Source organism: Lichenostomus cassidix, chromosome 13 (assembly GCF_008360975.1).
Source record: "Lichenostomus cassidix isolate B80296 chromosome 13, HeHo_3.0, whole genome shotgun sequence".
NCBI classification, from domain to species: Eukaryota; Metazoa; Chordata; class Aves; order Passeriformes; family Meliphagidae; genus Lichenostomus; species Lichenostomus cassidix.
The window spans coordinates 6022411-6050360 of NC_139494.1; the positions used below are offsets into that span (position 1 = coordinate 6022411).

Consider the following 27950-nt stretch of genomic DNA (forward strand, 5'->3'; position numbering starts at 1 on the left):
GGCTGATTTTAATCCCTAGTAAATCCAGAGTAGCTATGATGAAGAGAATGAAATTGCTGTGTTACATGAATGAATGGTGAGAACTGATCTGGTTTTACAGATTTGTATTAAGAAATATTGACATAGATATTCCTGAGGGCTCAGAAATAGTTCCCCAACTCTCAGGGGTTGCAGCAGTCAAGAGAATTACTAGAGGAGAGGGATCAAACCAATGTCACAAGCTGAAGCCTTGTTTAATTAGGAAAAAACATCTACCTGTCACCTTTTACACTTGAGATGCAAAACACTTCCCTAGCGTTGAAGTTCCACGCATGCCCTTGGTTTCATGCAAATGTTTGCAAAGAATTAACAGTGAACTATTTCATTTATCCCTCCCAACTACACTAACCCAGCAAATTCAAATAGGCAAATGTTTTGGGTGCATACAATAATTGCACTGTTATGTAACAACATTACTGGCTGTGTTAATCCCACGCTTGTCATGGATGCTGTCTGTGGTCTCTTGGGAGTTTTGCAATCTAGCAGGTATAGCTCACCATATAGAGGTGATATAAAAAAGGAAATAAATTACAGTATATTTACTGCAGCTACTCCACAATTTTTCCTTTCCATTCCAAAAGTAGATCAGTTCCTCTGAGCGGTACAAGCTGTAGATAAGGACAGACTAAAACTTGCAGATTTCACATTTGCCTATAATGCTTTTCAAATCACTAAGCCTTGCCTAGTGACTTCAGTCACTTCAGACTTGCCCGAAACGCAAGTAAATTACGAGATGCAAGAGATTACAACTGTCATCTTCACCTTTTACTCTGGTAAAAGATTCATATTTCAAATCTCAGTTATCTTTGCATACAGTTCAATGCTATATTGTCCTGCCACCTACTAATCAAAATTTGGGAAAAAAGATGAATCTCCCAAAGCCAAACATATATTTCCTTCCTATTGCACAGCACATTTTGTTCCAGTTAGGGAGCTGATACTACTATATAAACTTCAGTTTTTAAGGAGATACTAAAATGATCTATAAAATTTTGCTCTAGAATGAAACTTTCTGTGCAACATTATTAGGTCAGGAATCTTTTCTTCACCTTCTAATGGTGTGATTCGAAAAGAAATAAAACAAATGGACTTTTGAAGCTGACATTTCAGAAAATTCTTCATACTCCAACTTCTGTGGAAAACTTGGAATTCCATCTTTTTAGTTCCCCATCTTGACAATTTTACCTCATCACTCAATCATTCCCGTGCTAATTCTTAACATGGTAATTAAGACTGTATGAAGATGAGTGAGAACAAAAAATAAGAACAGAAAACTGAAATACATTTGGGCATTTTGTTATATTCCCTAAGTATATGCTCATTACTAAGTACCTCTTGCTTTACTGCCTCCTTTCCTACACTGCCAGTGTTTGTTTGATTTTTCCTTTCCCTTCCCTAGGACTCTTTTGCAGGTCCTTGCTCTTTCCATGCTCCGATTTTCCTTCTTTGAGCTCTTTCTTTAGTTTCTGGTGGCTCTCTTCAATTAAGCTCCGGACTTGCGCGGCCAGGTTTGTTTCCACCGATGAGACCTGGGCCCGTAGTGGAGCGGTGACAGTGTCCTCGTAAATTCTCAGTTTGTTTGTTAACACGCCTACCTGGTCTTCGCCTTCCCTCCACTGCAATGTTGCCAGGTAACGAGAGTATATCTCTGGTCCGAGCCGCGCGAATCTTAGCCACATTTGTGAAGTGCACCGGACATTATCTGGGCTCTTGGGGAATCTCTCGTTGTCCGAGAAAATGATCTCTAGCACGGCCAATTCCCTCAGGCATCGGATACCTTGTTCTATTGTGTTCCATTTTCTTTGGTGCATCTGGAGGTCTTCTTTGCAGAGGTATCTGTCCCGTACACTTGTCAGCAATCGCCGCCAGAGGCTGAGAGTTTCCTGGATTTTCCCAATCCCCTGGTCAATAACCACATCCTGGGACAGGGATCCCAGTTGCCTGGCCTCACTTCTGTCCAGAATGGTGTCGTTAGCTGCGGCGTCCCAGATGCGGAGCAGCCAGGTCAAGATGGACTCATTCGTCTGCCGGGTGAATTCCCTCCGTAGGTCACGCAGCTCCCCCAGGGATAGAGAGCGAGTGATGATCTCCTGCTCTGTCTCTTCTGCTTGGTGAGATGGTCCTGCCGCATCCTTATCAGTCGCTATGCGGACTGATTTGCTCTTTGATTTCTTTTTCTGGACGGGGGCAACTGCTACGGGCTTCGGCTGTTCTGATTTGCTTTGTTTCTCCTCCTCAAGAAGACAAAATATTGTTCTGATCTTCAGCATGAGGTACACGGTGCCGGTCACAGAGAAAAAGGAAAACAGAACTGACAGGAAGATTATGCCATCCTTAGCATCCAGAGAGAACTCCATATTGTCAAAGACGGCTGTGCCTGACCTGAAATGCTGGAAGAAACCGCTCTCTCCTCCTAGCCTCAGAGGGTGGGTGCGATTGCTGAGGAGGTCCCAGACGAAGCAGCTCAGGTTAGGCCAGGCAGACAAAGTTGAGTATATATAACGAATGGTGTTCATCGCCTCACAGGTAACCATGCCGTAGGCATAATAAACCAATAGAGCAATTCTCATGCCATTCCCTGGTTGCAACAGGAGCAATACGACGGGCAGATAGTATCCCATTTGAGGAAAAATATAGAGAGCGAGATACAGTACCCATATAGATAAGCTGAGCCTCATGGTGATAGGATTTCTGAGTTTCCCCAGGTCGTGCCCCACATTGGGTGCCAAAATATGTGTTGGTTTGAAAACAAACCAGTGGGAGATCACAAGTCCAGATTGAAATTAAAAATAAGTGAAATAATACAAGGAAAAGCACTGACAAAGTCAGATACAACCTAACACCCTGTTAGGGTGGTGGTAGCAATCCAACTGAAGTAGTCCAGTTGAAGCAGTGATCCTGTGAAGGTCTAGTCTCCAGCTGAAGATCCAGTGGTAGCTCTCGTCCTCTGGGAACCCAGTAGACAGGGCTAGCTCAGGCAATTCCAGGGCCAGGTTATATCCAGGTGGGAACACCTGGCTCCTCCCTCCTGGGCAGAGCATCCCACAATGGGATAAGTCCATGAGTCACACGGTGGGTCCCTGATGGCCCATTGCCTGTCATGCGGGGTGGGTCGTTAGCAGCTGGTAACAGCTAACAGATGGCCCATTGCCTGTCATCCGGAGTGGGTAATTAGCAGGGGATAGCAGCTAACGGCCCACAGCTGGTGGTAATAGAATACTTAACTACATCAATATTGCAACCTAGGACACCCACTGGGTCAGAAGGGTCTTCACTGTGCATTCAAGTGACTCAAACTGCATCTGAGTCCCTGCTCCAAGGCCACAGAACCTGTGGAGTGGCAGCTCCAGCCTGGACCAGCTCCATACTCCTTCCCTCCTTGGGAGAGGAAAGCAAAGAATGAATCCCCGTGCAGCCCTCAGCCCTGCAGGCAGGGTGGCTCTCCAAGTTTCCACCTACCAGGATATAGTGGAAGGGATCATCATCCCAAAGAGGAAGATGGTCATGATTACAGCTCTTGGTGACATTAGAGCAGACCAAGGAGGAAAGAATGAATGACTTCATCTCTTATGGCCATGATAAATACTCTGGTTTTCAGGGGGGCTTTGTTTTAGAAGCATAATTAAGAAATGGCAACAACTCCTCCTTTGAAAAGTTTCCAAAACCTCCTCTCAGCAGGCAATGTCTGCTGAGAGCACTTGGAAAACAGACTCACATCAGAATTGCACTTTTGATAGCTGAGGTACTTGCCAACTTTGAAAAGCCACCTGAGTAATGAACTGTTGCTTTCTAATTGATGTCTTCTGTTTCCCTCACTTCTATTCATTTGCCTCCCCATAGAAAAGCGAGAACATTTTTATGCCCTTTTTTCAGCTAAAGTTCTTTTCCAAATCATAGAAAATATTTTCAACGTTGAAAGGGTTGTTTTTGGTTTTTTTTTAATGAAACAAAGAAGGGTAGAGCTCATGGACATTTGCTATTGCAACACTCATTCTAATCTGATCTACCAATAAGTGTAGCAACCGAACAAGAAAAAAACCAAAACAGTACAGGTTTGACCTCTTCCACTTGTTTTTTCCTATCCTTAGATTGTAGAAAACAGGTTGTTCATACAGCTTGCTTTAGAGAAATCAATTTTTCATGTATTACCAATTAGATTCGCCATTCTCAAAGTAAACACCTGCATTAAAAACAGAGAAAAAGTTAAGGTTGGAAGATGTAATAAATTATGGAGAATCATTTGATAGTAGGCTTTTATCTAACTTTATCTTCAATGCTAAACTGAAAGCAAGGAAAACCTTCAGCTATCCTTTTCAACATATTAGGCCCAATTCCATTTTCCAAATATGTTATCAATATGATAATTCCACACTTTCCCAGCTGTAGACAGTCCAGTCTTCATAAAGATAGCATTATTACTACAAATATACTGAGGGGAAACTATTTCAATTACCAGGAGACTATGCAGCTCCAAGTCTATTTATTTCAATTTATTCAACTGTCTTGATATATGCGTGCATATAACTTCTGTAAAGAATGAATAAATTCACCTTGAAATTGTACCGATTGACTTTGGCTGGGCTGCACAATGGAATCAGAATCACTTTTGAAATCAGCCCTGACAAAGCTGATCAAAACAAAGTGGCTACTCATTTATTAAAGTGACAGCTCAGCAATGGTTACAAGTGAGGGGCTGATGTGGCCTGGGGTGTCAGCCATGGCCCGGGGTGATGGCTGTGCCTAAAAGCTTTTGAGCCACTTGTGCTCTCTGAAGCTGCATCTGACGCTGTGACATTTCCTAGGGCTCCTGCACCTGCCTGGATGTCAAGCAGCGGCTGTGAGTACTGTCACCCATTTCAGATTGTTATTCCACGAGTGACAAGTTTGCCCTGAGACTACATGCACGAAATTGATCCCTTTTCTCTTTGTTATGAGCAATCCGGTCAGGGATAAGACGTCTTGGGTCAGACACATGCACAAAATGAACAAAATACTAATTTTACAAATCGATCATCAAATTAAGAAAAACTGAAATGAATCATCACTGGATATGTAATTTAAAACATCTATTTGAAAGTTTTAGCCTAAGAACTGAAGTTTGTAGCATTTATAAAGAGATGGGTTTAATGCTATTCTCCTTTGAATGTTCAAGTACAGGATTGCTATAGCAACCCATATCCTGCTTTAAAATCAATAGCAATTCAGGCAAGACAAGCTGTTAAAGCAGTGTAACAGGTAGGAATGTGCTTCCTCAGTTCATCGTAGGTGTTGCTACAATGGAAGTTAAATGAGGAATCACAAACTTTCTACTTGATTTTTGGAAAACAAGGTAGGGGGTGAGTGTTATGAATATCAGTGAGTCTGGATTCAAGGAAGGGCTTAGCTGAAAGCAGCAGAGCTCATGAGTAACTGAAACAAACACTACAGATTGCTCTCTTTGAGCTTTTGCAAAGAACAGAGTTGAGCTTAAGTGAATCTGTTCTTTCCTGAAAAGTCAGTTTTAGCTCTTCTCTTATGCATGAGAAATCCTGTGAAATGGCAGCCACAGAGGTGCTTCTCCACTGAGGCATTTTGAAAGGAAAACCCAAAGCAGAATTACCATGACCTCATGTGCAAATTTCACTGTGTTTTTCACTAAGAGTAGAAGGGGGTGTTGGCACAAATATGAAGTTCATTCAAAGCTATTGTTAAATGCTTAGAGTTCTAAAATTAATGCAATTCAGTAAGAAAATTTCTTCTGATAGTGAGCTATTAGAAAATGTCTCTTGCATTACTGAAGGAGTAAAATGAGGAATTTGTGTTTTGAACATATACCACTTCATCTTCATGAATGTATATGTCATCTGTAGTGCATTCAGCATTGTGAGTTACTAACCCTTCGTGGTTCTAAGCTGGATATCTGGTGACTCCAGATGTTAAACTGACTGGCAGTTTTACAAAGGCTCTTCTGTCTGGACCTCTCAAAGACTGACATACTTCAGAGCAAATGTCAAATAGTAAAGAAAAAAGTAGGAAATATATGTAAGCTTTGTTTTGTTCTAATTCATTGAAACAGTTTCTGTTTTCCACAAATATTTATAGTAAATTACAAGTATTCCTCAGTTTCAAAATAAACATCACAATAGGCAAACACATCTCTGTGTGTACCCTACAAAAGATGGTGATAAGAAGTGCTTATTTCCCTGCAACAAGGAAGCACTGATTTCAGAAATTTTAATGCACATCTGTGCAGGAATGAATACCAATTTCCCAACATTTGTAGGCATTTGCACAAGTGTATCAAATAATGAGGAAAAAAACTAAGAACCTCTCAGAATATATATTAATATTTTATATTACTCAACCTATTAACACAGCAAGATAAAATTACAATGTGCTTACCTTCTTTAAACCTATGATGCTGAATAAACCATTGAGCATTCCAGTGTAACTATTGCAGAAGTTCCCTACCATCAAGGGAAATCCTTTGCTTTTAGGGAAAAACTGTGAAAGAAAGTTGGCTAGAAGTAGTTCATCAGGAAATAAGTAAAAACCTAAGAAAGCAGAGAAAGATCCACACCACAAATGGTACATATCGAATACACCAGTATTTTTTCTATTATTCCAACCTATTTTTTCTTATCTGCTGCCATACATTGAGCTCTTGGAATTGAGTCAAGCAAACAACCAGCTCTCCTCTTACGATGCACTCTGTGGTGTGAAAATTGTTTAACGTATTTACGCTGCATTTGTAGGTGGTAGTCTCCCTTCCAAAGTGGTTTCCTGAATGTAAATACTTAAGTGTTCGTGTTTCAGATTATCTATTATAATAGACTACAAATATAAATTTTATATAGATTATAAATATAAATTATAATCATTTTCTTAGACCATTAAATCTTCAGTCTGGTTTGGAATTAACTCTTCCTTCAGTTTGCGTGTTGGCATAGGAAGTTTCCCTTGACTTTATTCATTCCATCAAGCCCAAATTTAACAGCAATGGGGAAATAACACTTTGTTGTTTTTATTGGCAATAAGTAACTTTACTTGAGCCTTTCTGGGAAAATGTCCAGGCGTTGCATCTGTGTTAAGTTATAAGATTTCCAGAGATAGTGGGAGAAAAAGTTCATTATCATTTTTGACCCTTGGTGAAAATAGTTTCTTCAGTGTTATTAGGTGTTCCTGTCTGGCAAAAGCAAAGCTTCTCATTTCAGCCTGTACTCGTTTAGTAAATTACTTGAACTCTCTTGGTGTTTTCACATTTACAGAGCTACACAGGGGAAAGAAATTTCATTTTAACAAAGACTGCAGAAATACTGTGCAGGGACAAAACGACCCCGAAGCCTTCTTCCACAACCACTAAAACCTCCAAATTACATTCACCACTTCATGTGTGCAACACACAGTATCCTCATTTTCGTCCTTCAGAGAGCAACGTCTGGCACTGAGCATACCTGTGTTTTCCTGCTCAGGCCTCAGACATTCATACCCAGAGAGGGCAGAAATGGGGAAATCTCGTTCCAGACCACCCTAATTCACATGTACCCACAAGTCAGTGTTTAGCTATGCAACATTCTGAAATGCCCAAGATTGCTGTATTTTTCTGGACATGTCAACTTTCTTGGCAGTAACTTGTAGGGTTTTTTTCAGTTGTTTAAGTTTCCTTTTTACTATGGAGAAACCCTTGCTGATTTTGTATTGCAGTATGTTCTCTTGTAATATATTTCCATGTACATGTGATTCACACTAATTATTTTTACAACAGGGACAAATGGCTCTTGAGGTGAAGATGATGAAAAAACCCCAACATTCTTCTAGGGAAAAGATTGCAAGTGAGTTGCTGACATGCAGACCCCTCATGCTGTTTTACTCCCTAGGGATACTACAAACTTCATTATTCTTTGAATGCCTACCTAGGATGGTAACTTTTGCTGTCTCTACATCATATTAGCTGGGTTCAGGTTTCAACTGGTATCAAGTTTCTCATTTTTTTTTTTTTTAACAGTGCATGATGTCAACTTTTTAAACTTCCCAACAATGTCCTCGATTTAGTTTAATTGTCTTCTTGCAGCTATCAGAAATCAGCTGACAGTTCTTGGAAGTCTTCCCTATTAGAACAAGGAACTCTGATCTGTTTCCTGCAGCTGACACACACGTATATGCTAACAAACCCCTTGACAACCACAGTGCTACCATTTGTCACTTACTGCAGCAGCTTTACAAATCACCATTTACATCATAACTGGAGGGTCATGCTGCAAGGGAAAAAAAAAAAGTTCTTTCATGCTCATTCCTTGTCCTGACTGGTTCACAGTTCACAGCACTTGATTGCACCTCATTCCCCCTTGCATGACATGTACACGCTCAGAACCCATTGCTCCTTCTCAACCAATCAAATATGGTGCTTCCTTTCTCCTCACACTCAAGTAATTCCTTAAATTTTTCTTTACAAATCACAGCAACAAAGCTATTCTTTCCATAATGTCTGGTTTTATTACTGCAGTTGCATAGGAAAATAACGACATCATGCTGTGCTTTCAAAACTGTGTCCCTGTCTGCAGTTAACTCATTCCATCTCAGAGATCACTGCATGTGTCTGTGCACATCGAGTTAGTAGTTTAGCTGAAAAGAGATTTTGCACAATCTGAAAACGCCCAGGAGGCAAATTGTTTTATTAAAGTTCATAGTCAAAATCAACTTTGCAGAGGAAGGGTTATCTGTCTTTTCCAAATTCCCTATTATAGCCTAACAGCCTGTGAAAAAGGCTGGCTAAACAATCCCTTCATGTATGTTTAGCAACTGACGATTTTCTAGAATGTGGGAGCTCTTGTTGGGATTTTTTTGTTGTTTGTTTGGTTGGGGTTTTTTACACAGCTGTTTAGTAAAACTACAAATCACAGCGGGGGTCACTTAGTGTAGCTGTAAATGTTCTTCTGGTTGTCACACAGCTTTTATCCTTTAAGGCACCACATAACACCTTGAATTGAAATGTAAGCAGTTCTCTATTACTGTGTTCTGACCTTGGGACTACTCACATTTTTTGTAAGGCCAAGGTTAGTTTTAATTCCCTCTGTTAAAGCACATGGCCACATGTGATGGTCTTTCACCTCTGGGCGCTGGGCTCTGACCCCCCAGCACCAATGCCCTGCCCAACCCCAGGTCCTGGGAGAGCCCCCTGTGCCCTGAGGCTCCCCAGGGACAGATGGGACAGGGGTGGTGGAACATCCTCTCCTTTCCTCCCCAAAATCATAGTTTTCTTCTTCCCTTAATACAAGCAGTGCCTCCAAATAGCACCAAGGGCACTCATTTGTGTGGAACTGAAAGAGCTGAGAGCACTAGGATCACATTTGGCTCTGTAATTCAAAATTATTCAGAGAAAACTGATAGTTTTAAATTTTTCTTTATAGACTTAAAGGTTTTTATTCATTCATACCTAAAAGGTCTGTGCAGCCTCTGTGATCATTATGAACTTTTTTGATTGCACTAAAACCAAATCTTCACTATGAATCTTTTTCCCTTAACATTCATAGAGCTCAGTCTTGGTCTATGCTGATCTCTAGAGGATTAAGTTACGCCTTACTTGGTTACATATGGTAGCAGCCACCCAGAATGAATCTCCAGGAATGAAAGCCATGCTTTTATCTTTTTAACCCCACAGAACTGTATGTCATTCTTCAGACTCTGAAATTCAGTGAAAAAGCAAGGCAGAGTGAAGTGATTTCTTCATGGCTGTTAATTTGAATCATGTGCTTAAATGCTTTTGATGTTTCACGTCTAGACTCACTTATTGCCCTTCCTACCTGATTCCCTTCATTCTCATCTGATCTACCAAATAATACACCAAAACCAATCCTGACACAAATCCACCTGGAGAGGAATGCACCACCAGCAAAAATACAGCAGACTCCTTGCCTGAGCTAACTTGAGGGCAGGCAACTCATTTTCAACTATTCATTCTATGTAAATTCTTACACATGAAAGATTATTTGCCCAATTCTTTCTACTGCCTTCAGTCCTCTCCTTTAGTGCCTATGGCATTATTTGAATTATTTCCATATAAAAAGACCAAGATTGACACACCAGACAATTCTGGCAGTGCTGCATTAATGGTTGGACTTGATGATCTGAGAGGTCTTTTCCAACCTAAATGAGCATATGATTCCATAATTCCCTAAAAAGCTGAAATTCTAATGTCTTCTTCCAGGATTAAAATACTGCTTTAGTGCTGCACTCTAAGAATTATTTGTCTATGTAAGCTTTATGAAATGGTGTGATTATTCGCTAACTACTCTTTTTATGCATTCAAAATATTTCATCATGAATGTGACAGCAAAAGCTTATTTTCATTCCAAGCAAAGACAAACTGAAGCCTTTCAAAATTCCTGACAACAGCACTTTATGCTTCTGAGCAGCTAACAGGCAGTGAGGAGGGAAATCACTTGGGATCACAGTCCCAGAATCAAGTATTTCTTACACTTTTTTTATAAAGAATGAAAAAGTTCCAATATGGGAGGCAGAAAGGTTTCCACTGAGGAGAGGACAAAAACTGGACAGGATGCTTCTGTGCAATCTGGATGATCCAAAACTAACTGCTGCTACCCACCTATCATCTGGAGAAGTTCTTTGATACTCTTTTTTTTTTTAAACAGATCTGTTCCCACAGCTGCTTTTATTTCTTTGGTTCTGGAGGTTTTTTGACAAATACACTTAAAAAAATAAAAGCACATAATCAAAACAGCATGATGAATTCTGTTTGTAATCTTTCATTTTTCATAAAAATGGTGATAAACATTTACTTAAGTAAAGACTTGCTTTTTGTGCAAATGACTACTACAATAAAGCACTTAGAAAAGCAGATCAACAGTGGTTTCACTGAGAACAGAAACATGTTTTATAAATAATTCATTTATACCTACTGTGTATAATAATCACTCTTCTTAAGCCAGTACTTCTTGGAAAAAATCATCAGTCAACAGTTTGTCTGGAAACATGACATGTAGCCTCTCTCACAATAGGAAAAATCTAAACATTCATAAATAAGGCATCTCAGCTTATTAAAAAAATTGAACTCCTTTCAAAATCTTGGTTTTCTTGCTGTTTTTACTTGTTACAGAGTATCTAACTCCATATTCCAGTTAAGCACATCTATACATGCCTTGCTAAGCCTTCTGCCTCTGCATGTGCCTCGTAGCTGCAAACCTGTCCTGACCTTGTGCAAAGCCCTGACATTCAAACAAGTTATCATCGGTGCTCAGGACTCACTGCACTCCAAGGCTGAAAACAACAGCAGAGAGGCAGTGCTTTGGTATTTGCAGTGATTACAGCAGGCAATTTTCTGTGACGTTCAAGAAATCATAACTCCCAAGAGAAATGTTTTCTAGTCTGGAGGATGACTGCTTGTGTTCAGTAGCATCACCTTTCATATCTGAGGAAGTACTGGAGCCAAACATAGTTTCATTGGGAAAAAAAACCAAAAAATCTTTCAGTGCTTGGAGTCCATGTAGATTCTGATGTAAATTACTCAAGAAAGAAAACACTGATTGTAAAAGTGAAGTTCTGATAAATAAACCATATTGTGTCTATTATTAAGAGTACCAGATACATCAGTGTATTTCAGCAAAGGCTCCTGACTATTTTGCACAGATCATTCTTTGACTAAAGCAGCCCACATGTCAAATATAATTTTTTTCATACTGTTAACCCCCAAAGCAAGAGTCCTAACAATAAGTCAGGTTTGCAAGATGAATTGAAATTGTGTGATTTTATTTTCTTCCATAACTTACATCTAAGAGTTAAACACTCCCAGAAGAACAAAAAAAAAAAAAAAAAATTATACATGCAGATTGTACAACAGATGCAAATGCATACATCCTTCAATATGCTCAAGAGGTGCATCCCAAAGCCAAGCTGAAACCAAGTCATCTTTCTGCTGGTTTTGAACCAACTCAGAGTTCAGCTGGAGCCAGAACGATGTTCTCAAGGGAGTTAGAGGCTCAGCACTGCTAATTTGAATAGTGGCTGGGGAGCAGCCATCAAAGCACGGCAGTGCTGGGTGGCACAGTTCAGTGACAGGCGGGGGGAGAACGGCAGCAGCCACGATGGTCCAGTGCACACACAGAGAGGGAAACCTGACTATTCATAAAACATGGATTGGGGAAGATTAGAAAGCATAAAACCTCATTCAAGGCTGCAGGCTGGAAGCTTTGCTTTCAGCATTTTACTGACACGCAAGGACAGGTAAAAGGTTGTGTGACTGATATCTGTTATCTCATTTATGTACTGTATGTGTTACAATAATATCTTATGTTGAATTTCTCTAACTTATCCCAAAGGCTTTTGTAATGAATAAGGGACCCATTTTATTTGGGCTCTATGACTAGTGTAAGAAATTTCTTTTTCCTCCATGTAAGCACTTGGAGAACAGGAGGATCATAGGACAAAGTCTGAACAGCATCTCACGTTAAGGCTAGGTGAGGTAACCTGCTCACTTACCATATTCAGGAACCAACAGAGAAATCATTTTCAAAGAGAGTAAAACCATTTGGATATAATCAATTCAAAATGTATTATAATATAGCCCTAGTCTGGAAGCAGGATACAGCAATAAATAAGAAAGTCAGTGAAGAGGAACTGGAGAGACTCCTGCAAAGATCTAAGGAAAATGGAAATAACTCCCTCGGAGCTTCTTACCAGATGTCGGCAATTTCACTCTGTTACACTGTGCAAAACAGGTTTGTATTTCTATAACCCAGGAAAGATTAATCTGCTGCAATCAACAAATTACAATTTGAATAATAAATTCAAGGTCTCAACATAATCTCTAACTTTGATGAGAAAAAAGACACCCATAGTAAATCAATTAAAAGGAGAGGAAAATATCAAATAGCAAGATATGGCAAATTAAGTGCAGCTTTTTTAACTGAATCCTAGCTATATTTTGGTTCTAGCAGATGATATGTGGCATTGATTAAACAGACTGATAATTTAATCATATCATGCTAGAAGGTCTTGGCTAGTTGCCATATGATTCTGTCTTCTGAGCAGCTATTGCTTTGATCAAAAAAGTGGATCAAAAGCTGTTTACATTTTGGGAGGGGTTATATATCTCCTTGTAGCAATGTGGGGTTTTAGGATTCCATGTGCTCTCTTTGTTTCCCCGCTCGGTGTACTATTGGTTCATTTTAAAATATGCTCTGCTGTACCTGAAAACTTATTGGTGTGTAACCCTCCTGCCAATCTTCCCTTCGTCCTCCTGGGACTGGCTCAGAGAGAGCCAGCCCCCGCCCCCTTCCTTTCCCCTTAAAAGCCAGTGCCTGGATCTGGGAGGGGTCTCCTCTCTGAGCTGGCAGCCCTTACCCAGTCCCTGTCTTTCCTCCCCCCTTCTCCTCCCCTGCAACCCCTCCCCCCATTACCCCAAATAAACCTCCCTGCCAGAACAGAGGTGGAGTCCAGTTCGTTTCTTCGTATCACTACATTTCCTGCTAGAATTTCTGTGTCCGGAGACTCATGCCACGCTAAGCGCACCCCAGGGGCTGCCCGGCCCAGACTTGGCAGAGATACGCTCCGGGGGGACCTTGTTTTGTGAGGCTGCCGCTTCCTGCCGTCCTCCCGCAGAGAGAAACATCATCTCCTCAATTAAATTTCTTATCATTTTTCTAAAACCTATAAAATGCCAGAAATTACTACAGCTCTATACTTTTAATGAGCACAGATTCTGAATTATGCACAATTTCATGAAGCCTTTCATCTCTGTCATGACCATAAATTAACTACTTAAAACTGTGCACAGATCTAACTTCAGCGCACTAGAGTTAACTGAGATGAGGTAAGCCCTTGGCTGTCCAACCCATAATTAAATTAATCATTGTACACCAATTCCTAACTTTGTATAGAATATATTTTGCATGATTGGGTAACAATCTGTGATAAATACATAATAATATAGTGTTGGCTTTTCGTAGATATTCATTGTGTGTATAGTTTTATTCTTTTTACAGAAGTAGTCTTGTCATAAAGATAGAGGTATATAACCAATCTTGTAATTTCTGTTATGAACTAGATTTCAATATAGTAGTAAAATAACTAATAAAAGTAGTTTAAAAGACTTTCCTTTACTAACCACACTACCTGCTTGACTGGATAACACCCAAAAAGAAGACCTGCCACTGATACCTGACTATCAGTCTATAACCAGATGCAAGGACTACGGACCCAAGCCCAAACTGGGAGACGATAACCAAGACTGGAAGAAACCACAGCCGAAAAAGCGCATGCTCTAAAAAGGCGGGACCAAGGAGGAGCCATGCAAACCGGTTCTTGGAACATGCAAAATAGTTTTGAGAAAAGTTTGAATATGCATGAATGCTTATGAATAGGCATGAGGCTGACGCAATACAAAGAGTATTTAAGACAACTCCCTCAATGGCAGGTGTGCTTCTTGGCTTAGGGCCAAGCACCCAGCGCTGTTTCTTTGCTTTATTGTTTGGTGTCCCCTATTGTCTTTTATTAAACTTTTAAATTTCAACAGGAGAGTGAAGTTTGTTTTTCACAAATCTATTTAGCATATCAGAGGAGGCACGGATTAATTTGGAAAGATCTCAGAGATCGCAGTCTATCCTTAGAACTCTACTTACTATCTTACAAGCTAAAATTAATTTACATACCTCCTGATTGTTCATTCATTGAAAACATGCCATATGAAGAAATGTTCTGGAATGCTAAAGTTCTTTCAAGGGCAAATTAAGGAAGCTGAGTATTTGCATGAAATAATAAACAGAACTGAAAATAAATGAAAATAAATACTGTGTATGTGCTTGGACTCAGGCCTGATGAACTGCAGCTATAAAAAAGAAACTTCTGGGAAAACTGCATGCACCACAAGGAGAAAACCTGTCAAACCCATGGCTACAGAAGATGTATGAGCTAGAAGTGACAAGCTGACAAAAAAGATGCAGAAAAGCAAAGAGGGTAAAGTCACATATTCAGGCAGTTTTGCCAAATTCAGAGAAAGGAATTTATCACAGGTACGCTAAAACTGCAATTTGTAACTCAAACTCATTAGTACTGGTGAGCTACTTTATATCTAGATGCAATTTAGTTTTACAAAGAAAATGATTCTTGTTATTTTAATTGAACCAATGCTTATTAACATTGTTTATTTCATGCATTCTTTGGTCATTGTGGCTTGAGATAAAATTGACCTTAGTGTCTGCTCATATACTTAGAATTATTTTTACACCCCACAAGGTAATCACGGGTGCTCCTATTACACAGGATTCCCAGAAAAATTTGGATCCATTCTTTAGCTATGTGGTCACGAATGACTTGCATCGATTCCATTCCCCGACATAAAGAAATCAACACGGGATTGAAGGAAGCAAAGAATTTCAGCGCAAAGAAATCTCAGGAATAGGATCAGCAAGAAAATTATAACAACATGCAAGGGGAAAAGTGAACTAAGGATTACAAAGAAGGCATTCTAGCAAGAGTCCCTCTGCTCTGGGTACATCCAGGAGAAACCAAGAACAAAGGAAGAGCCTGTGCTGTGTCCTGATGACTGCAGAGCTGAGCTCTTCCCCTCCTGCTCTCCCTATCCATACCACTGTCCTTGCACAGCCCTCTCCACCTTGCCGTAGAGAGCCACAGTTCCATAATATCAACAGAATATAAACCTGAAAGAATTTCTGTATGCTGTATCAGCATTTCAAAATATCACACAGGAGGAATATAAAACCATTGTGCAGGATAGTACTTTTTGAGTAATTTCTACAGAGTTTTGTGTGGTTAAGAGAAAAAGAGGATATTTTGCAAAGTATCAATAAAAAAATAAGAGAGGATAACAGCATTATCTGACAAAAGCTAGTAAGATATTTATGAGGATAATTCTGATGTGAAACACATTTTTTTGTTGTTGTTATTTCTGAAACTGTACCATATGCTGGGCTTTGCAAAGGATTTAAGGTTCAGTTACTACTACACTACCCAGGATATAGGTATATTGACGAAAATCTCAGAACCAACATGCACAGACACATTTAATCGAGAAAATGAATGTACTTATTTAATTTTTCACTAGCCTGAACAATGACTTAGACTCTCGTGCTTTCTGAAGAGATGGTGCCAGCACAGTTCCTGCTGCTTAAATGCTGTGGGTAAATCCTTTGCTGGACTTCAGTGCCATTGCAGAAGCACTACTTAGTTGATGTTACCAAGATGATTATTTTCTCTTGACATCACAGAGAGAAAATAATAGAGGAGATGCATTTTAAAACCAACTATTGCCTCAAGATAAAACAGTGCTCTGACCCTGTTAGCAATTTCAGTTGAACCCTAAGAAGTACATCTTTAGCTATGCATGTCCAAACACAAAAAAAATCTCACAGTTCCAAATCCTGCCTGTTACAGCTTTGTTTGGGCCTTTTGTCTGTTTTTAACACCGGCATATTCCCTATACCTACCATTTTATTACTTCAGTGTACTAAGGAATTTTGGAATGAAAGCTATATACTAACCCAATTAAAAATTGTTGAAATCACAATTACAAGGCTAGACAAGAGAATAATTTCTGTAGTGTTTTGGGGATTCTTTTTTATTCCAAAATACCACAAGTACCTAGAAATAATCTGTCTCTTTAGATCCATTTTACATAGATTAAAAATTAGAATTAGTTTCATAATTCCTATTATATAGTCATTACTATCACACACAAAACTTGACAGTCTGTTATGTATTGAGCGAGTGAGAATTTTCACCTGCAGAGTAACTCCATTCAGGTACTGGGCAAAAATTCCTGAGCATTTCTGTGATCTTCATGGTACTTTCCTGGACAACAATAGCTGAAGGGGAACAGAAAACACCTCTGAAGGAATATTTACGGGCATCTGGAGCATTACTTTAAGGAGTGGACTGTAAGCAAAAAGGTAGAATACATGGAATATTTTAGCTTTCTTGGAATCTAAAATATTTCACAAATACATAAAATCTTTTCATTTACATATGTGTGACCACATATTTATGTGTGATATCTATGTTATACATCTGTTAATGTTTGAGCATATTTTTTCAAAATAATTTTTTTCATTTTTTCTAAATATTTCACATTATTCATCAAGAAAATAGTTCTCAATAATAATTTGATTTGAACCAAATGGAACCCACACAAAACAAATTGTCAGCTCCATTTGTTGCATTTAGCAGTCACTCACATTTTCACTCATTAGCAGGAAGACTATTTCCTTTTTCTTTTTCTCACTGTGAACAAGCATTTCAATACATTGCATTTGAGAAAGGGCATTATATTCTTTAAATAAAGCATGTCACTCAAATAATCACTAAGCATTCATGTGTAAGGCCATTGTAGATCACACATCAACTGCGAGAATCACTACAATTGTTTTTATATACATCTTTCACTGAACTTTAGAAAAATTCTGTTTGTGAATAAAACTGCTGTTTCCACAGTAATTGCAAGAAATTACTTATTTCAAAATGTAGAACACTTGAAAGGTTTTCAGTCAGCATCACACTCAATGTATGTATTCCAGTGATCTTGTGCCTATCTGGTAGATCAATCAGAAGTTGACCCAGTATTTGGAGGAGCATGGATACAGAGCGGGCTGTCAGCCATTCCTTAAAAAGCACTTATTTATTATTTCTGGCTCCAAATTATAAGTAATATTTAATTCAGTATGTCGGAGATCGAAATACAAGCCTGTGTCATATTAATTTGGATTAAGTAGTAGGATATTTAGTCTTTAAATAAGAACAAACACTGCATGCACTGTGTCAGAAACAAAACACAGGCAAGAAAAGGATCAGCCCTGCAATAAAATCCCTGTCTTCTTTCACTCTCCTCTCATCTTCTAATCCTTCCAAGAAAAACCCAAAGGAAAAAGCCAGAGACATCAAATTAGGAATTCACACAGAAGGCACAGGAGTGTCTAAATTCCACACAAAACCTCACCAAAAGAGCCAATTTTGGGTGAAAAATGACAGTTAACAACCTTTAAAAGACAGAGCAGAAGCATAGCAAGTGTCATAACTTTGAATGCAGTAGCTACATTTCCCTTCCCCATTCCAACACCTGGCTGAGGAGTGCCAGTAGCCATAGCAACCCTCTCCATGCCAAGGCTCTGCAGCCCAGCTACCAAACCGAGCTGCATGGTTTCCCTCTAAATCCCCTAAGCACATTAGGGAGCTTTGTCTTCTTTATAAACTTAAATTCCCTCCCTCTCTCCCCATTAATTTGAGATTGAAGCCCCTTTCTTGACTGATTTAGAACAACCTAAGGTAATGCAATTGGATACCATTAGATGCAGCCATGCACCTAAAATACACTCTGACCCAAATTTTTCAACCTCAAAATACAGTTACAGTACCCTTCAGAAATACTGCAAAAGATCAACACACTGTTGTTAAAAGAGAACACAAAGTGGCAGCAATCACACTGGAAGACAGCACACCTGGTCTTTTATTTTTACAATAACCTTGTACTCTTTACTCCTTTTCACCAACATGTCTTGGAATGTGTTGAGCCACTCTCACTGTAAGACCCAGGCAAAGCCACATTTCAGACTCTAGATCAGCATGGGACCCAATGGTCCCATTCGTTCCTTTATCCACCTTGAATTCATCTTCAATATCGGAAGACACAAGATTTGAATGCATCTTAATTTAGTAGCTACAGAGTTCCTACAGCATACAAAATAAAATCAGTATCAATCAAATCAGTATCAATGACTGATTTTATTGTCCTGCTAGCATTTTCATATGGAAAAGGACTAGAAGGAACCCTATTTGTCCCTAAAAGGTAATCACAAGAATAAAAAAAAAAAGTTGAAATTTGCATTGCCACAAGTTACAAAATACAAATGAAGGGCAAATACACAAACTCAGGAAACCAACTCCTTTGAGTGATTAGGATGATATAATCAGTGCTACAACTTCATAGAATAATTAAGCCAGTAAAGAAGATCCAGTCTGATAGAAAACTAGTTTCTTACAAAAAATGCAACAAGTGTAATTAATAATAGTGCTTAATTATTTATTAAATTATGCAGAGTTCATTTAAAAAATTTGAGAAGAACCACATAGAGTAGAGCTTGTTGGCAAAACACTAATAAAGTTTTTGTGACATAAATAAGAGTGACAGAATAATGTCTCACAAATGTGCAAAAAGAGATGCAAACAACTGAAAGATCATTGAAAACTCTTGACCAATACGAAACTTGAGATGTATTAGAAATTTTAGCAAGGCAGCTGAATGTGGGGGTGCGGCGGCCCGATGCTGCGGATCCCGAGTCCCCGAGGCCGGTGGTCGGCGTAATCCACGGGGACGCTGCCGAGGATGCCATCGCCTGGGACTCGGAGGAGGCCGAGCCGTAAACCGCTCTCTCCCTCCCCTGGAAAGTTTTTCCTAAGCTTATTGGTTTAAGGTTTGCTTCCCCGCCCCTATCACCGCCCCCGCTGCTTGCCCTCACTAGAATGTTCTGTTGCCGGGCTTCCCCTATGAGTTGCTTGTAATCCCCTCCCTAGTTATATTTCATTTGCTCCCCCGCTTGTCCCTCATGTTGTCCCGGAGCCCCGTTGGCTCCGCCCCTGTTGTTCCTCCCCGGGAAACCCCGTATTTCCCCCTAAAAACCCCCTCCCTTTGTTCTCTCGGTGTGGTGTGGCCGCGACCCCAGCCCCGCCGGGTTCTGCGCCCAGCAGCTGCGTGGACCGCCCCACCCGAGAGCCCCCAGTGTGCCTCCCCGCGCCGCTTCTCCTGAATAAACTGCACACTGCTGACTCTCAACTCGTAGCACTCTCTTTATCACGGGAAGCGACCAGCGACTCCACGGCGTTCCTGCCCGGCAGGCACCCGCCTCCGCCGCGTGGTCCCTGCCGCTCCAAGGAGCGACCCTGGGAACACTGAGGCTGACCGCAGCCGCCTCTGGACAGAGCTGAACAGCCGGGAGGGCTGAGAGCTTGGGCCAGGTGAGGCCCCCGAGGTCTCCCAAAGCCCCGGAAGCTCGTTGGGGCCAGGCGGCCGGACCCCTCCAGACCTTTACAACTTCAAGTGGCGCCGTCAACGTGACCCTCCGAACCTGCCTTCGCTCCTTGGAAGGGAAGAGTGGAGATCTGTTGTTCCGCCACCCGGCGAGTTGCAGCACCCTCCCTGGACTACATCGAGAGGTGCTCCTCGCTGGCACTGCCAGCCCCGTGAGCCCCGTGAACCGACCGCGCCGCTTTGTGTTCGGGTGAGTTGGTAGGGGAAGGGGTCCCCTAGCTTGCCCTCTTTTCATTTAATTTTTCGTTCGGATCGGTCGGGTGAGAGTTTGGTTCGGCTAACCTTTATCTCGGGTGGAAAAGATGGGGGTTAACCTAACCAAAAAGCAACGAGAATTTTATGTTTCCGTTAAAACCTCCCTCCGAGTAGCGAAATTTTCTTTTCCCTCCCCGCTCCTAAAACGCTTTGTTAAATTTATTTTTGCCGAATTTCCCGATGTTTCTCCCCAAGATGCTAACTCCATCGATTTTTGGAGTGGGGTCCGCTCGCGCATGAACCAGCTTTTGTCCCGTGGGGACAAGCGAGTGGACCAGTTTTTCGGGATTTTAACACAGATTTTCCACGCTTTCCGTCCCTCCCTTCGGAGCGCGGGAGTCCCTGCTAACCCTTCCCCGTCTGCCCGTTCCTCAAATAACCCCAGCCCCTGTCCTTCTCGAGGCGACCGCGGCGGCTCAGAACGTCCGCGGACACGGAGTTCTCATCTAGTCTCCGGCGCCCCCGTGGTCACTTCGTCCCCTGCCTGGGAGGGAGAACGCGCGACCCTCTCGAGCACCCCCGGTTCTGTCTCTCCTAACCCCTCTTCCCGGGTTGATTCGTCCCTGGTAGTCCCCCGCAATCCCCGCCGTGTTTCCTTTTGTCTCCCCGGAGAGCCACAAAGGAGCGGCGGCTGGCACCAGGATGGCGCCTGCCGCGTGGCTTTCCCATCCCCCATTCCTTCTCCCTATAATCCTCCCGTTCCCGCTGCTTCTTCGGCTTTCCCGCCGAGCCCCTTCCCTGATCCCTCCCCCTGGGCGGCCTATCCATCACCGTGCGGGCACACCCCCTCCCTCGGACCCTCCGCCCCTGCGCCCAACCCCCTTATCCCTACCCCGCCTACCTCCCCTTTCCCACCGAAACCCCACCTCTTCCTCGACTCCTCCCCGGGACCTTCGTCAGTCGCCCCTCCCGATGTTCCGCCCCTTCCTAACCCCTCCCCGGAGGCGGGTCTTCCTGGTTCCCACGGCTACCCTTCCGGCGTCTGCCGGAAGGACGCCATCTTGGATCCCCTTTCCCACGATGACCGGAAGGAGGCCATCTTTGTTGGTCCTCCAACGGTCCCTGACCGGAAGGAGGCCATCTTTGTTGGTCCTCCAACGGTCCCTGACCGGAAGGAGGCCATCTTTGTTGGTCCTCCAACGGTCCCTGACCGGAAGGAGGCCATCTTGGATGGGTCCTCCGGCTTGGCTGGGAAAGGTTGTCACCTGGATCTGAAACCGGAGAGCCTCCAGGCCCCCTTCGCCGCACCAGTCCGCGTTTCGGGGCAACGCAATCACCCACGGTGGGAGCCCTTTGACAGGGCCGCGCTCAAAGACCTGGCCAAAACGCAAAAGGAGTTTGGCCGGGACTCGAACTATTTCAGAGCAGTCCTTCACGCCACTCTAACTGGCGTCCCTCTAGTTCCCTCCGACATTAAATTAGTGATGTCTTGTCTACTGTCCCCCGTTGAATACCAAGAGTGGGAGGACGAGTGGAAAAGGCAGATCAGGGGGCTAGAGCGACTGCTTCCTGGGCATGGCACTCCAAACGGCCCCACCTTCGAGTTGTTGTTGGGTGAGGGGGATTATTCTAAACCCCAGACGCAAGCCCGAGAGATACCCATAGACGTTCTAGTGTCTCTCGCTGGTGCAGCGGAGAGGGTACTGCTTGGTATCCCTCCGGTGGATGCCCCTACCATCCCCTACTTGGAGATATTCCAAGGGCCTGACGAGGCCTTCCCCAGTTTTGTTGACAAACTCAAACAGGCCATCGATCGTCAGGTCCCCAACCACACCATCAGGGAGCAGCTGCTTGTGGATGGGGCAATCACCAGATCCAACACCATCTGCAAAGAAATCATATTGTCCCTGCCACATGACCCACGGCCGACCATCGCCCAGATGGTCAGTGCCTGTCGGCGTCTGGCTGCGGTCAAGGCGCTGAATGCTAACACCTCTCAGGCACTGGCCATCCGAAACACCTATGCCACCTGTAACTGGTGTGGCAAAAGAGGACACTTCGCCGCAGACTGCCCCACGCCGGTCGAGGAAATTTCCAAGTTCTCCCGCTCTCCTGCTCCTGCCCCTGCCCGCGCCCAGCGTCCTTCCCCCATGTCCCTAACTGACCCTTCCTCGTTTCCACCTCCCTTCCCTGCTGGCCAGGGAAACTGAGAGCGCAGCGTGAGATGCCGGCCTCACGCTGCCAACAGCCACTGGCCGGCCTCGACCCCACGGATTTCCAGCAGGCGTGGGTCGACGATGACTGTACGATACCCGGATGTGACTCCTTTCTTGTTAAGCTAAAGTGTGACTTTCCTGACGCTCTTGTCCTTGCCATTTCAGATGCGGACGCCGGACCCAAAGGGATTGCCATCATCCCTTCCTTGATCAGAGTGGATGCAGAGGGGTTCTTTCCACTCCAGGTTGAAGTTGCCGACCCCCCCTCTTATCCTCTCTAGGAATCAGGTCGTGGCCAGGATCAAGGTCATCCCGTTCCACGCTATCCTCACGGAACGACCGCTGGTTGCCTGGTCCGAGGCGGTTGGTAATGACAGGCCAATGCTTACTTGTGGCCTTTCCCAGAAGGGAAGCAACATCTCCCTTACTGGCATGATTGACACTGGTGCGGATGTCACGGTCATCTCCTCGGCGAGTTGGCCGTCGGCATGGGCCAAGGAGCCTGTGGCTCAGTCGTTGAAAGGTGTGGGAGGATATACTCCTGCAGAGCGGAGTTCCATCCCCGTTCTAATTGAAGGCCCCGAGGGTCGCATCGCCACCGTGCGGCCATTCATCATCAACTCGGGATTCAACCTGTGGGGGAGAGACACTATGTCCCAATGGGGTGCCCGAGTCAAATTGGCTCCGGCTCGGGATTTTTGATTGGGGTCACTGGTGAGCGCCCGACCCAGCCATTGATTTGGCTCACTGATAAACCTGTCTGGGTCGACCAGTGGCCTTTGCCTATACACAAATTAAGAGCGCTCGAAGAGCTCGTTGAGGAGCAACTGGAGAAGGGGCACATCGTGCCCTCGACCAGTCCATGGAACTCGCCCGTCTTCGTTATCAAGAAGGCGGGAGGGACCAAATGGAGGCTCCTCCATGACCTCAGAAAAATAAACTAAGTCATTGAGGACATGGGGCCTCTCCAGCCCGGGTTGCCATCACCTTCAATGCTCCCGCGGGACTGGAAGATTGCAGTGGTGGACATAAAGGACTGCTTCTTCCAGATCCCCCTGCACCCAGACGATGCGCCCAGGTTCGCCTTTTCAGTTCCCTCCACCAACAGGGAACGCCCAATGCGCCGCTAACACTGGCGAGTGCTCCCGCAAGGGATGAAAAACTCCCCCACCATTTGCCAGTGGTATGTGGACAGCATTCTCGCACCAGTGCGAGAGGTCACGAGTGAGTCAATCATCGTCCATTATATGGATGATGTATTGGTCTGTTCGCCAACCGAAGCCATCTTGCGGACAGCACTCTCTAGAGTCGTGGGGGCCCTAGAGAGCGAAGGGTTTGAGATCCAACCCTCCAAGGTCCAGGTGACGGCGCCGTGGAGATACCTGGGAGCAAAAATTGAGGAGCAAACAATAACACCCTTGCCGATCAAAATTATTGACAATCCATCTAACCTGCAGGAAATGCACCAGCTCTGTGGTGCCATCAACTGGATTCGGCCCCTGATCGGCATCTCCTCGGAAGACCTGGTCCCGCTGTTTTCCCTCCTGTGTGGAGATCGCGACCTGACCTCCCCAAGGACATTGACCCCGGAAGCGCGGGAATCCATCAGAAAGGTACAGAACGCCCTGAAAACATGTCGCGTTCACCGATGCGACCCCAAATTGCCCTTTAATTTGGCCATCCTCGGTAAAATGCCCCACCTGCACGGGCTCACCTTTCAATGGGACCTGAAAGACATGGAGAACCGACTGCTCATTATTGAGTGGGTCTTCCTGCCTATCTCGTCCTCCAAAGTTTTAGTTTTGCCACTGGACAAAACGGCGCAGCTTGTTAGACGAGCGAGGTCCCGCCTGTCCACCCTAGCAGGACGTGAGTTCGCATACATCCACGTTCCATTCGACACAAAATCATTCGAATTTGCCTTGCTAAAGAGTGAGGAGATGCAGCTAGCACTTGAATCGTTTCCCGGCCAGGTTGTTACCTGGTTTCCAAAACATAAGATATTCGCAATATCTGAACTAAAAATTGTTCTTGACCGGGTCCAAAGTCGGAAACCCCTCAGTGCTCCAACACTTTTCACTGACGGCTCGGGCACATCAGGAAAATCGGTGATCGCCTGGTGGAACCCCTCGACAGAGCGGTGGGATTGCGATGTCGAGATCGTTTCTGGGTCCGCCCAGGTGGCCGAGCTCGCAGCCGCTGTCAGAGCATTTGAGCGCTTTCCGGGACCCTTCAATCTGGTTACTGATTCGGCCTATGTAGCGGGGATCGTTTCAAGGGCTGAGGACAGTTGGCTGTCCGGCTCCTCCAACCCAAAATTTAATTGCTTGGTCAAGAGGCTCAAGACAGCCATTTCCCACCGTGACCAACCCTTCTACGTGATGCATGTGCGTTCACACACTGACCTTCCGGGTCCAATCACGGAAGGGAATAGGGTGGCAGACGCGCTCGCTGCGCCCGTGCATGTTGCCAACGTACCTGATCGATTCCAGCAGGCATCGCTGAGCCATGCACTCTTTCACCAAAATGTCCCGGCCTTGAGGCGAATGTTTGAGTTAACAGTGGACCAAGCCAAGGCCATTGTGGCGGCCTGTCCCCATTGTCAACCCCTCCAGATTACATCCCTGGGGTCTGGAATCAACCCCAGAGGGCTTAATAGTGGGGAGCTTTGGCAGTCAGATGTCACGCACGTGCCTGAATTTGGCCGACTAAAATATGTACACGTGAGCGTAGACACCTTTTCAGGCGCGATCTTTGCCACCGCACATTCGGGGGAAAAGGCGAAGGATGCGATTTCGCACTTCCTGCAGGCCTTCGCCGTCCTGGGTATTCCTAAAGAGGTTAAGACGGACAACAGTCCGTGTTACACCTCTGGACCAGTGAGGAAATTTTTCCTCCAGTGGGGCATTTCCCACACCACCGGGATTCCCCACTCAGCCACGGGTCAAGCCCTGGTGGAAAGGGCCCATCGGTCCCTCAAGAGGGTGCTTCAGCAGCAAAAGGGGGGACCAGAAACAGAGACCCCGTCAAATCGGCTCGCCAGGGCTCTTTTTACTCTAAATTTTCTCAATTGCTCCGATAAGGAGCCAGACCCCCCGGTGGTTCGCCACTTTGCCAACCACACGCGAGCCAAGCTGAAGGAGCGCCCCCTTGTCCTGATCAAGGAACCGGACTCCCTAAAGATTGTGGGTCCCTTCCCACTTATCATCTGGGGGCGTGGCTATTGCTGCGTCTCCACCTCTGAAGGGCCACGATGGGTCCCAGCTAAATTTGTCAAGCCTTTCCTAAAAGCAGGGCCACTCTCCCCGAGACCGGAGCCAAAGGACATGACATCGGCCCACTGGCGCCGCAAGAAGAAGGCGGAGACTCCACCTTCCTCACCTCGCCGCCTCCGACCCCACACTCGCAAGCAGAGCGTCTGAGTCACCAAGAGTCCATCCCGCAGTTCCCTGAGCCAGCCTCCCACTTCCCTTCCCCCTCTTCCCTATGGCCTTCCCGTCCTCCCTCCTCCACCTGCCCCAATCTTTATCGCTTTGGTTAATGCTGTTTTGTTTGCTCCCCCATTCAAAGGCCAAGATGCGTCCTACCATCCTCGCGTCATTCCTTCTCTTCATGCCGACCATCATCCCAGTCCAATCGTGGGTTGTGAGGCAGCCGAGCTCCAATGTCTGGGTGACATTAGCCCGTGCCATGAACAAGGAGCAAATGTGTATGTCTACAGATGCGGTCCGAGATCCGCTCTCGTCTGCCTTGGTAGGAGCTCCGGTGCAGGTAGATGCGTTCCCGCCATCCCTCATCTCCTTGTGGAGGTCCACTTTCAATTTGAGCCAAAATGTCTATAAATTTTACAAGGACCGCCAAGAATTTTCCCTCCCTCTTCCCATTCAAAGCCCTCTTTTGCTGTGGCAGAAGTGGGTTATGGGTGAAGCGAAGATGGAGAAAGAGCCCCACGAGTTTCAGCTTATTGGTTCTCTAAAAGCTCTCGCCTGTGTCCAATTCGATTACCAAACTCCGCATAAGTCGGATCAAAAGCTGTACCAGGGGCTGAGACAGGGCAATCCTAATTACGTTGCGAAGAATTGGTGCACCCATATTACCCATGTCAAAGCGCCCTCGTCTTCAAATCAGCACTATGCTCACCCAATTCGGCTCCCGGAGGGAATGTTTTTAATCTGCGGAGAACGCGCCTGGGCCGGGGTCCCCTCTCACCTTGTGGGGGGTCCGTGCACTTTTGGCCATCTGACTCTTGCTTCTCCCAACATGACCCACCTCCCGGTGTGGTCAAACAATTCGATCCCAAAAAAGCCTGATGAGGAAGATTGCAGCACTGAAATTTATCATTGGAGTAAAGGAAAAAGGATAGCAGTGTCCGCCTTCCTGCCTTGGGTAGCTGCAGCCAAGGCCCTTGGGGAGGTCGGCAATTTAGAATGTTGGGTATCAAAGCAAGCCCGATTGACGTCAGAGGCCATTGCTGACCTCTTGCAAGATGAGCAAACAACCAGGCATGCGACTTTACAAAATCGAGCGGCCATCGATTTTTTGCTCCTTGCGCATGGACATGGCTGTCAACAGTTTGAGGGGCTCTGCTGCTTCAACCTATCCTCCAGGAGCCGTAGCATCCACCAGAGGCTGCAGGATATGGACGCCTTGATAAGAAACATCACCTTCGAGAGCAGCCTCTGGTTTGAAAGCACCGTGGATGGCGTCCGTCATGCTGTGAACTCCACGCTTTCCACCGTCGGAGGATGGGCCCACAAAGCACTGAAAGGACTGGGACTGCCCGAATGGGGAGCCACGCTTTTAAAAGACTGCATTATTGTTTTATTTGCTATTGCTTTAATTGCTGCTTCATTTGCATTGATTAAGAAATATCTAGTTAAGCACATTCGCTCCTTATTTAGTAAAGAAGGGGGAGGTGTGGGGGTGCGGCGGCCCGATGCTGCGGATCCCGAGTCCCCGAGGCCGGTGGTCGGCGTAATCCACGGGGACGCTGCCGAGGATGCCATCGCCTGGGACTCGGAGGAGGCCGGGCCGTAAACCGCTCTCTCCCTCCCCTGGAAAGTTTTTCCTAAGTTTATTGGTTTAAAGTTTGCTTCCCCGCCCCTAGCACCGCCCCCGCTGCTTGCCCTCACTAGAATGTTCTGTTGCCGGGCTTCCCCCATGAGTTGCTTGTAATCCCCTCCCTAGTTATATTTCATTTGCTCCCCCGCTTGTCCCTCATGTTGTCCCGGAGCCCTGTTGGCTCCGCCCCTGTTGTTCCTCCCCGGGAAACCCCGTATTTCCCCCTAAAAACCCCCTCCCTTTGTTCTCTCGGTGTGGTGTGGCCGCGACCCCAGCCCTGCCAGGTTCTGCGCCCGGTAGCTGCGTGGACCGCCCCACCCGAGAGCCCCCAGTGTGCCTCCCCCGCGCCGCTTCTCCTTAATAAACTGCACACTGCTGACTCTCGGCTCGTTGCCCTTTCTTTATCACGGGAA

General features: G+C 44.7%; 1 protein-coding gene and 1 long non-coding RNA gene across 3 annotated transcripts in view; one reads left to right on the forward strand and one right to left on the reverse strand.

Annotated features, from left to right (window-relative positions):
• The window catches only part of LOC146431128 (uncharacterized), a 167285-nt gene that overhangs the window by 64400 nt on the left and 74935 nt on the right, over positions 1-27950 (reverse strand). The window contains exon 3 of one of the 2 annotated variants that reach the window (XR_014854869.1): positions 16750-16923. The exons of the other annotated variant lie outside the window; for it this stretch is intronic. This is a non-coding gene — a long non-coding RNA (uncharacterized LOC146431128). Of the gene's footprint in view, positions 1-16749; positions 16924-27950 lie in introns of those variants that run through there. 2 annotated transcript variants of the gene reach the window in all.
• LOC146431129 (uncharacterized) overlaps positions 26053-27950 on the forward strand; it is a 3214-nt gene continuing 1316 nt past the window's right edge. The window contains exon 1 of the mRNA XM_085074158.1: positions 26053-27294. Coding sequence (XP_084930284.1) covers positions 26053-27294 — 1242 coding nt within the window. The remainder of the gene's footprint in view (positions 27295-27950) is intronic.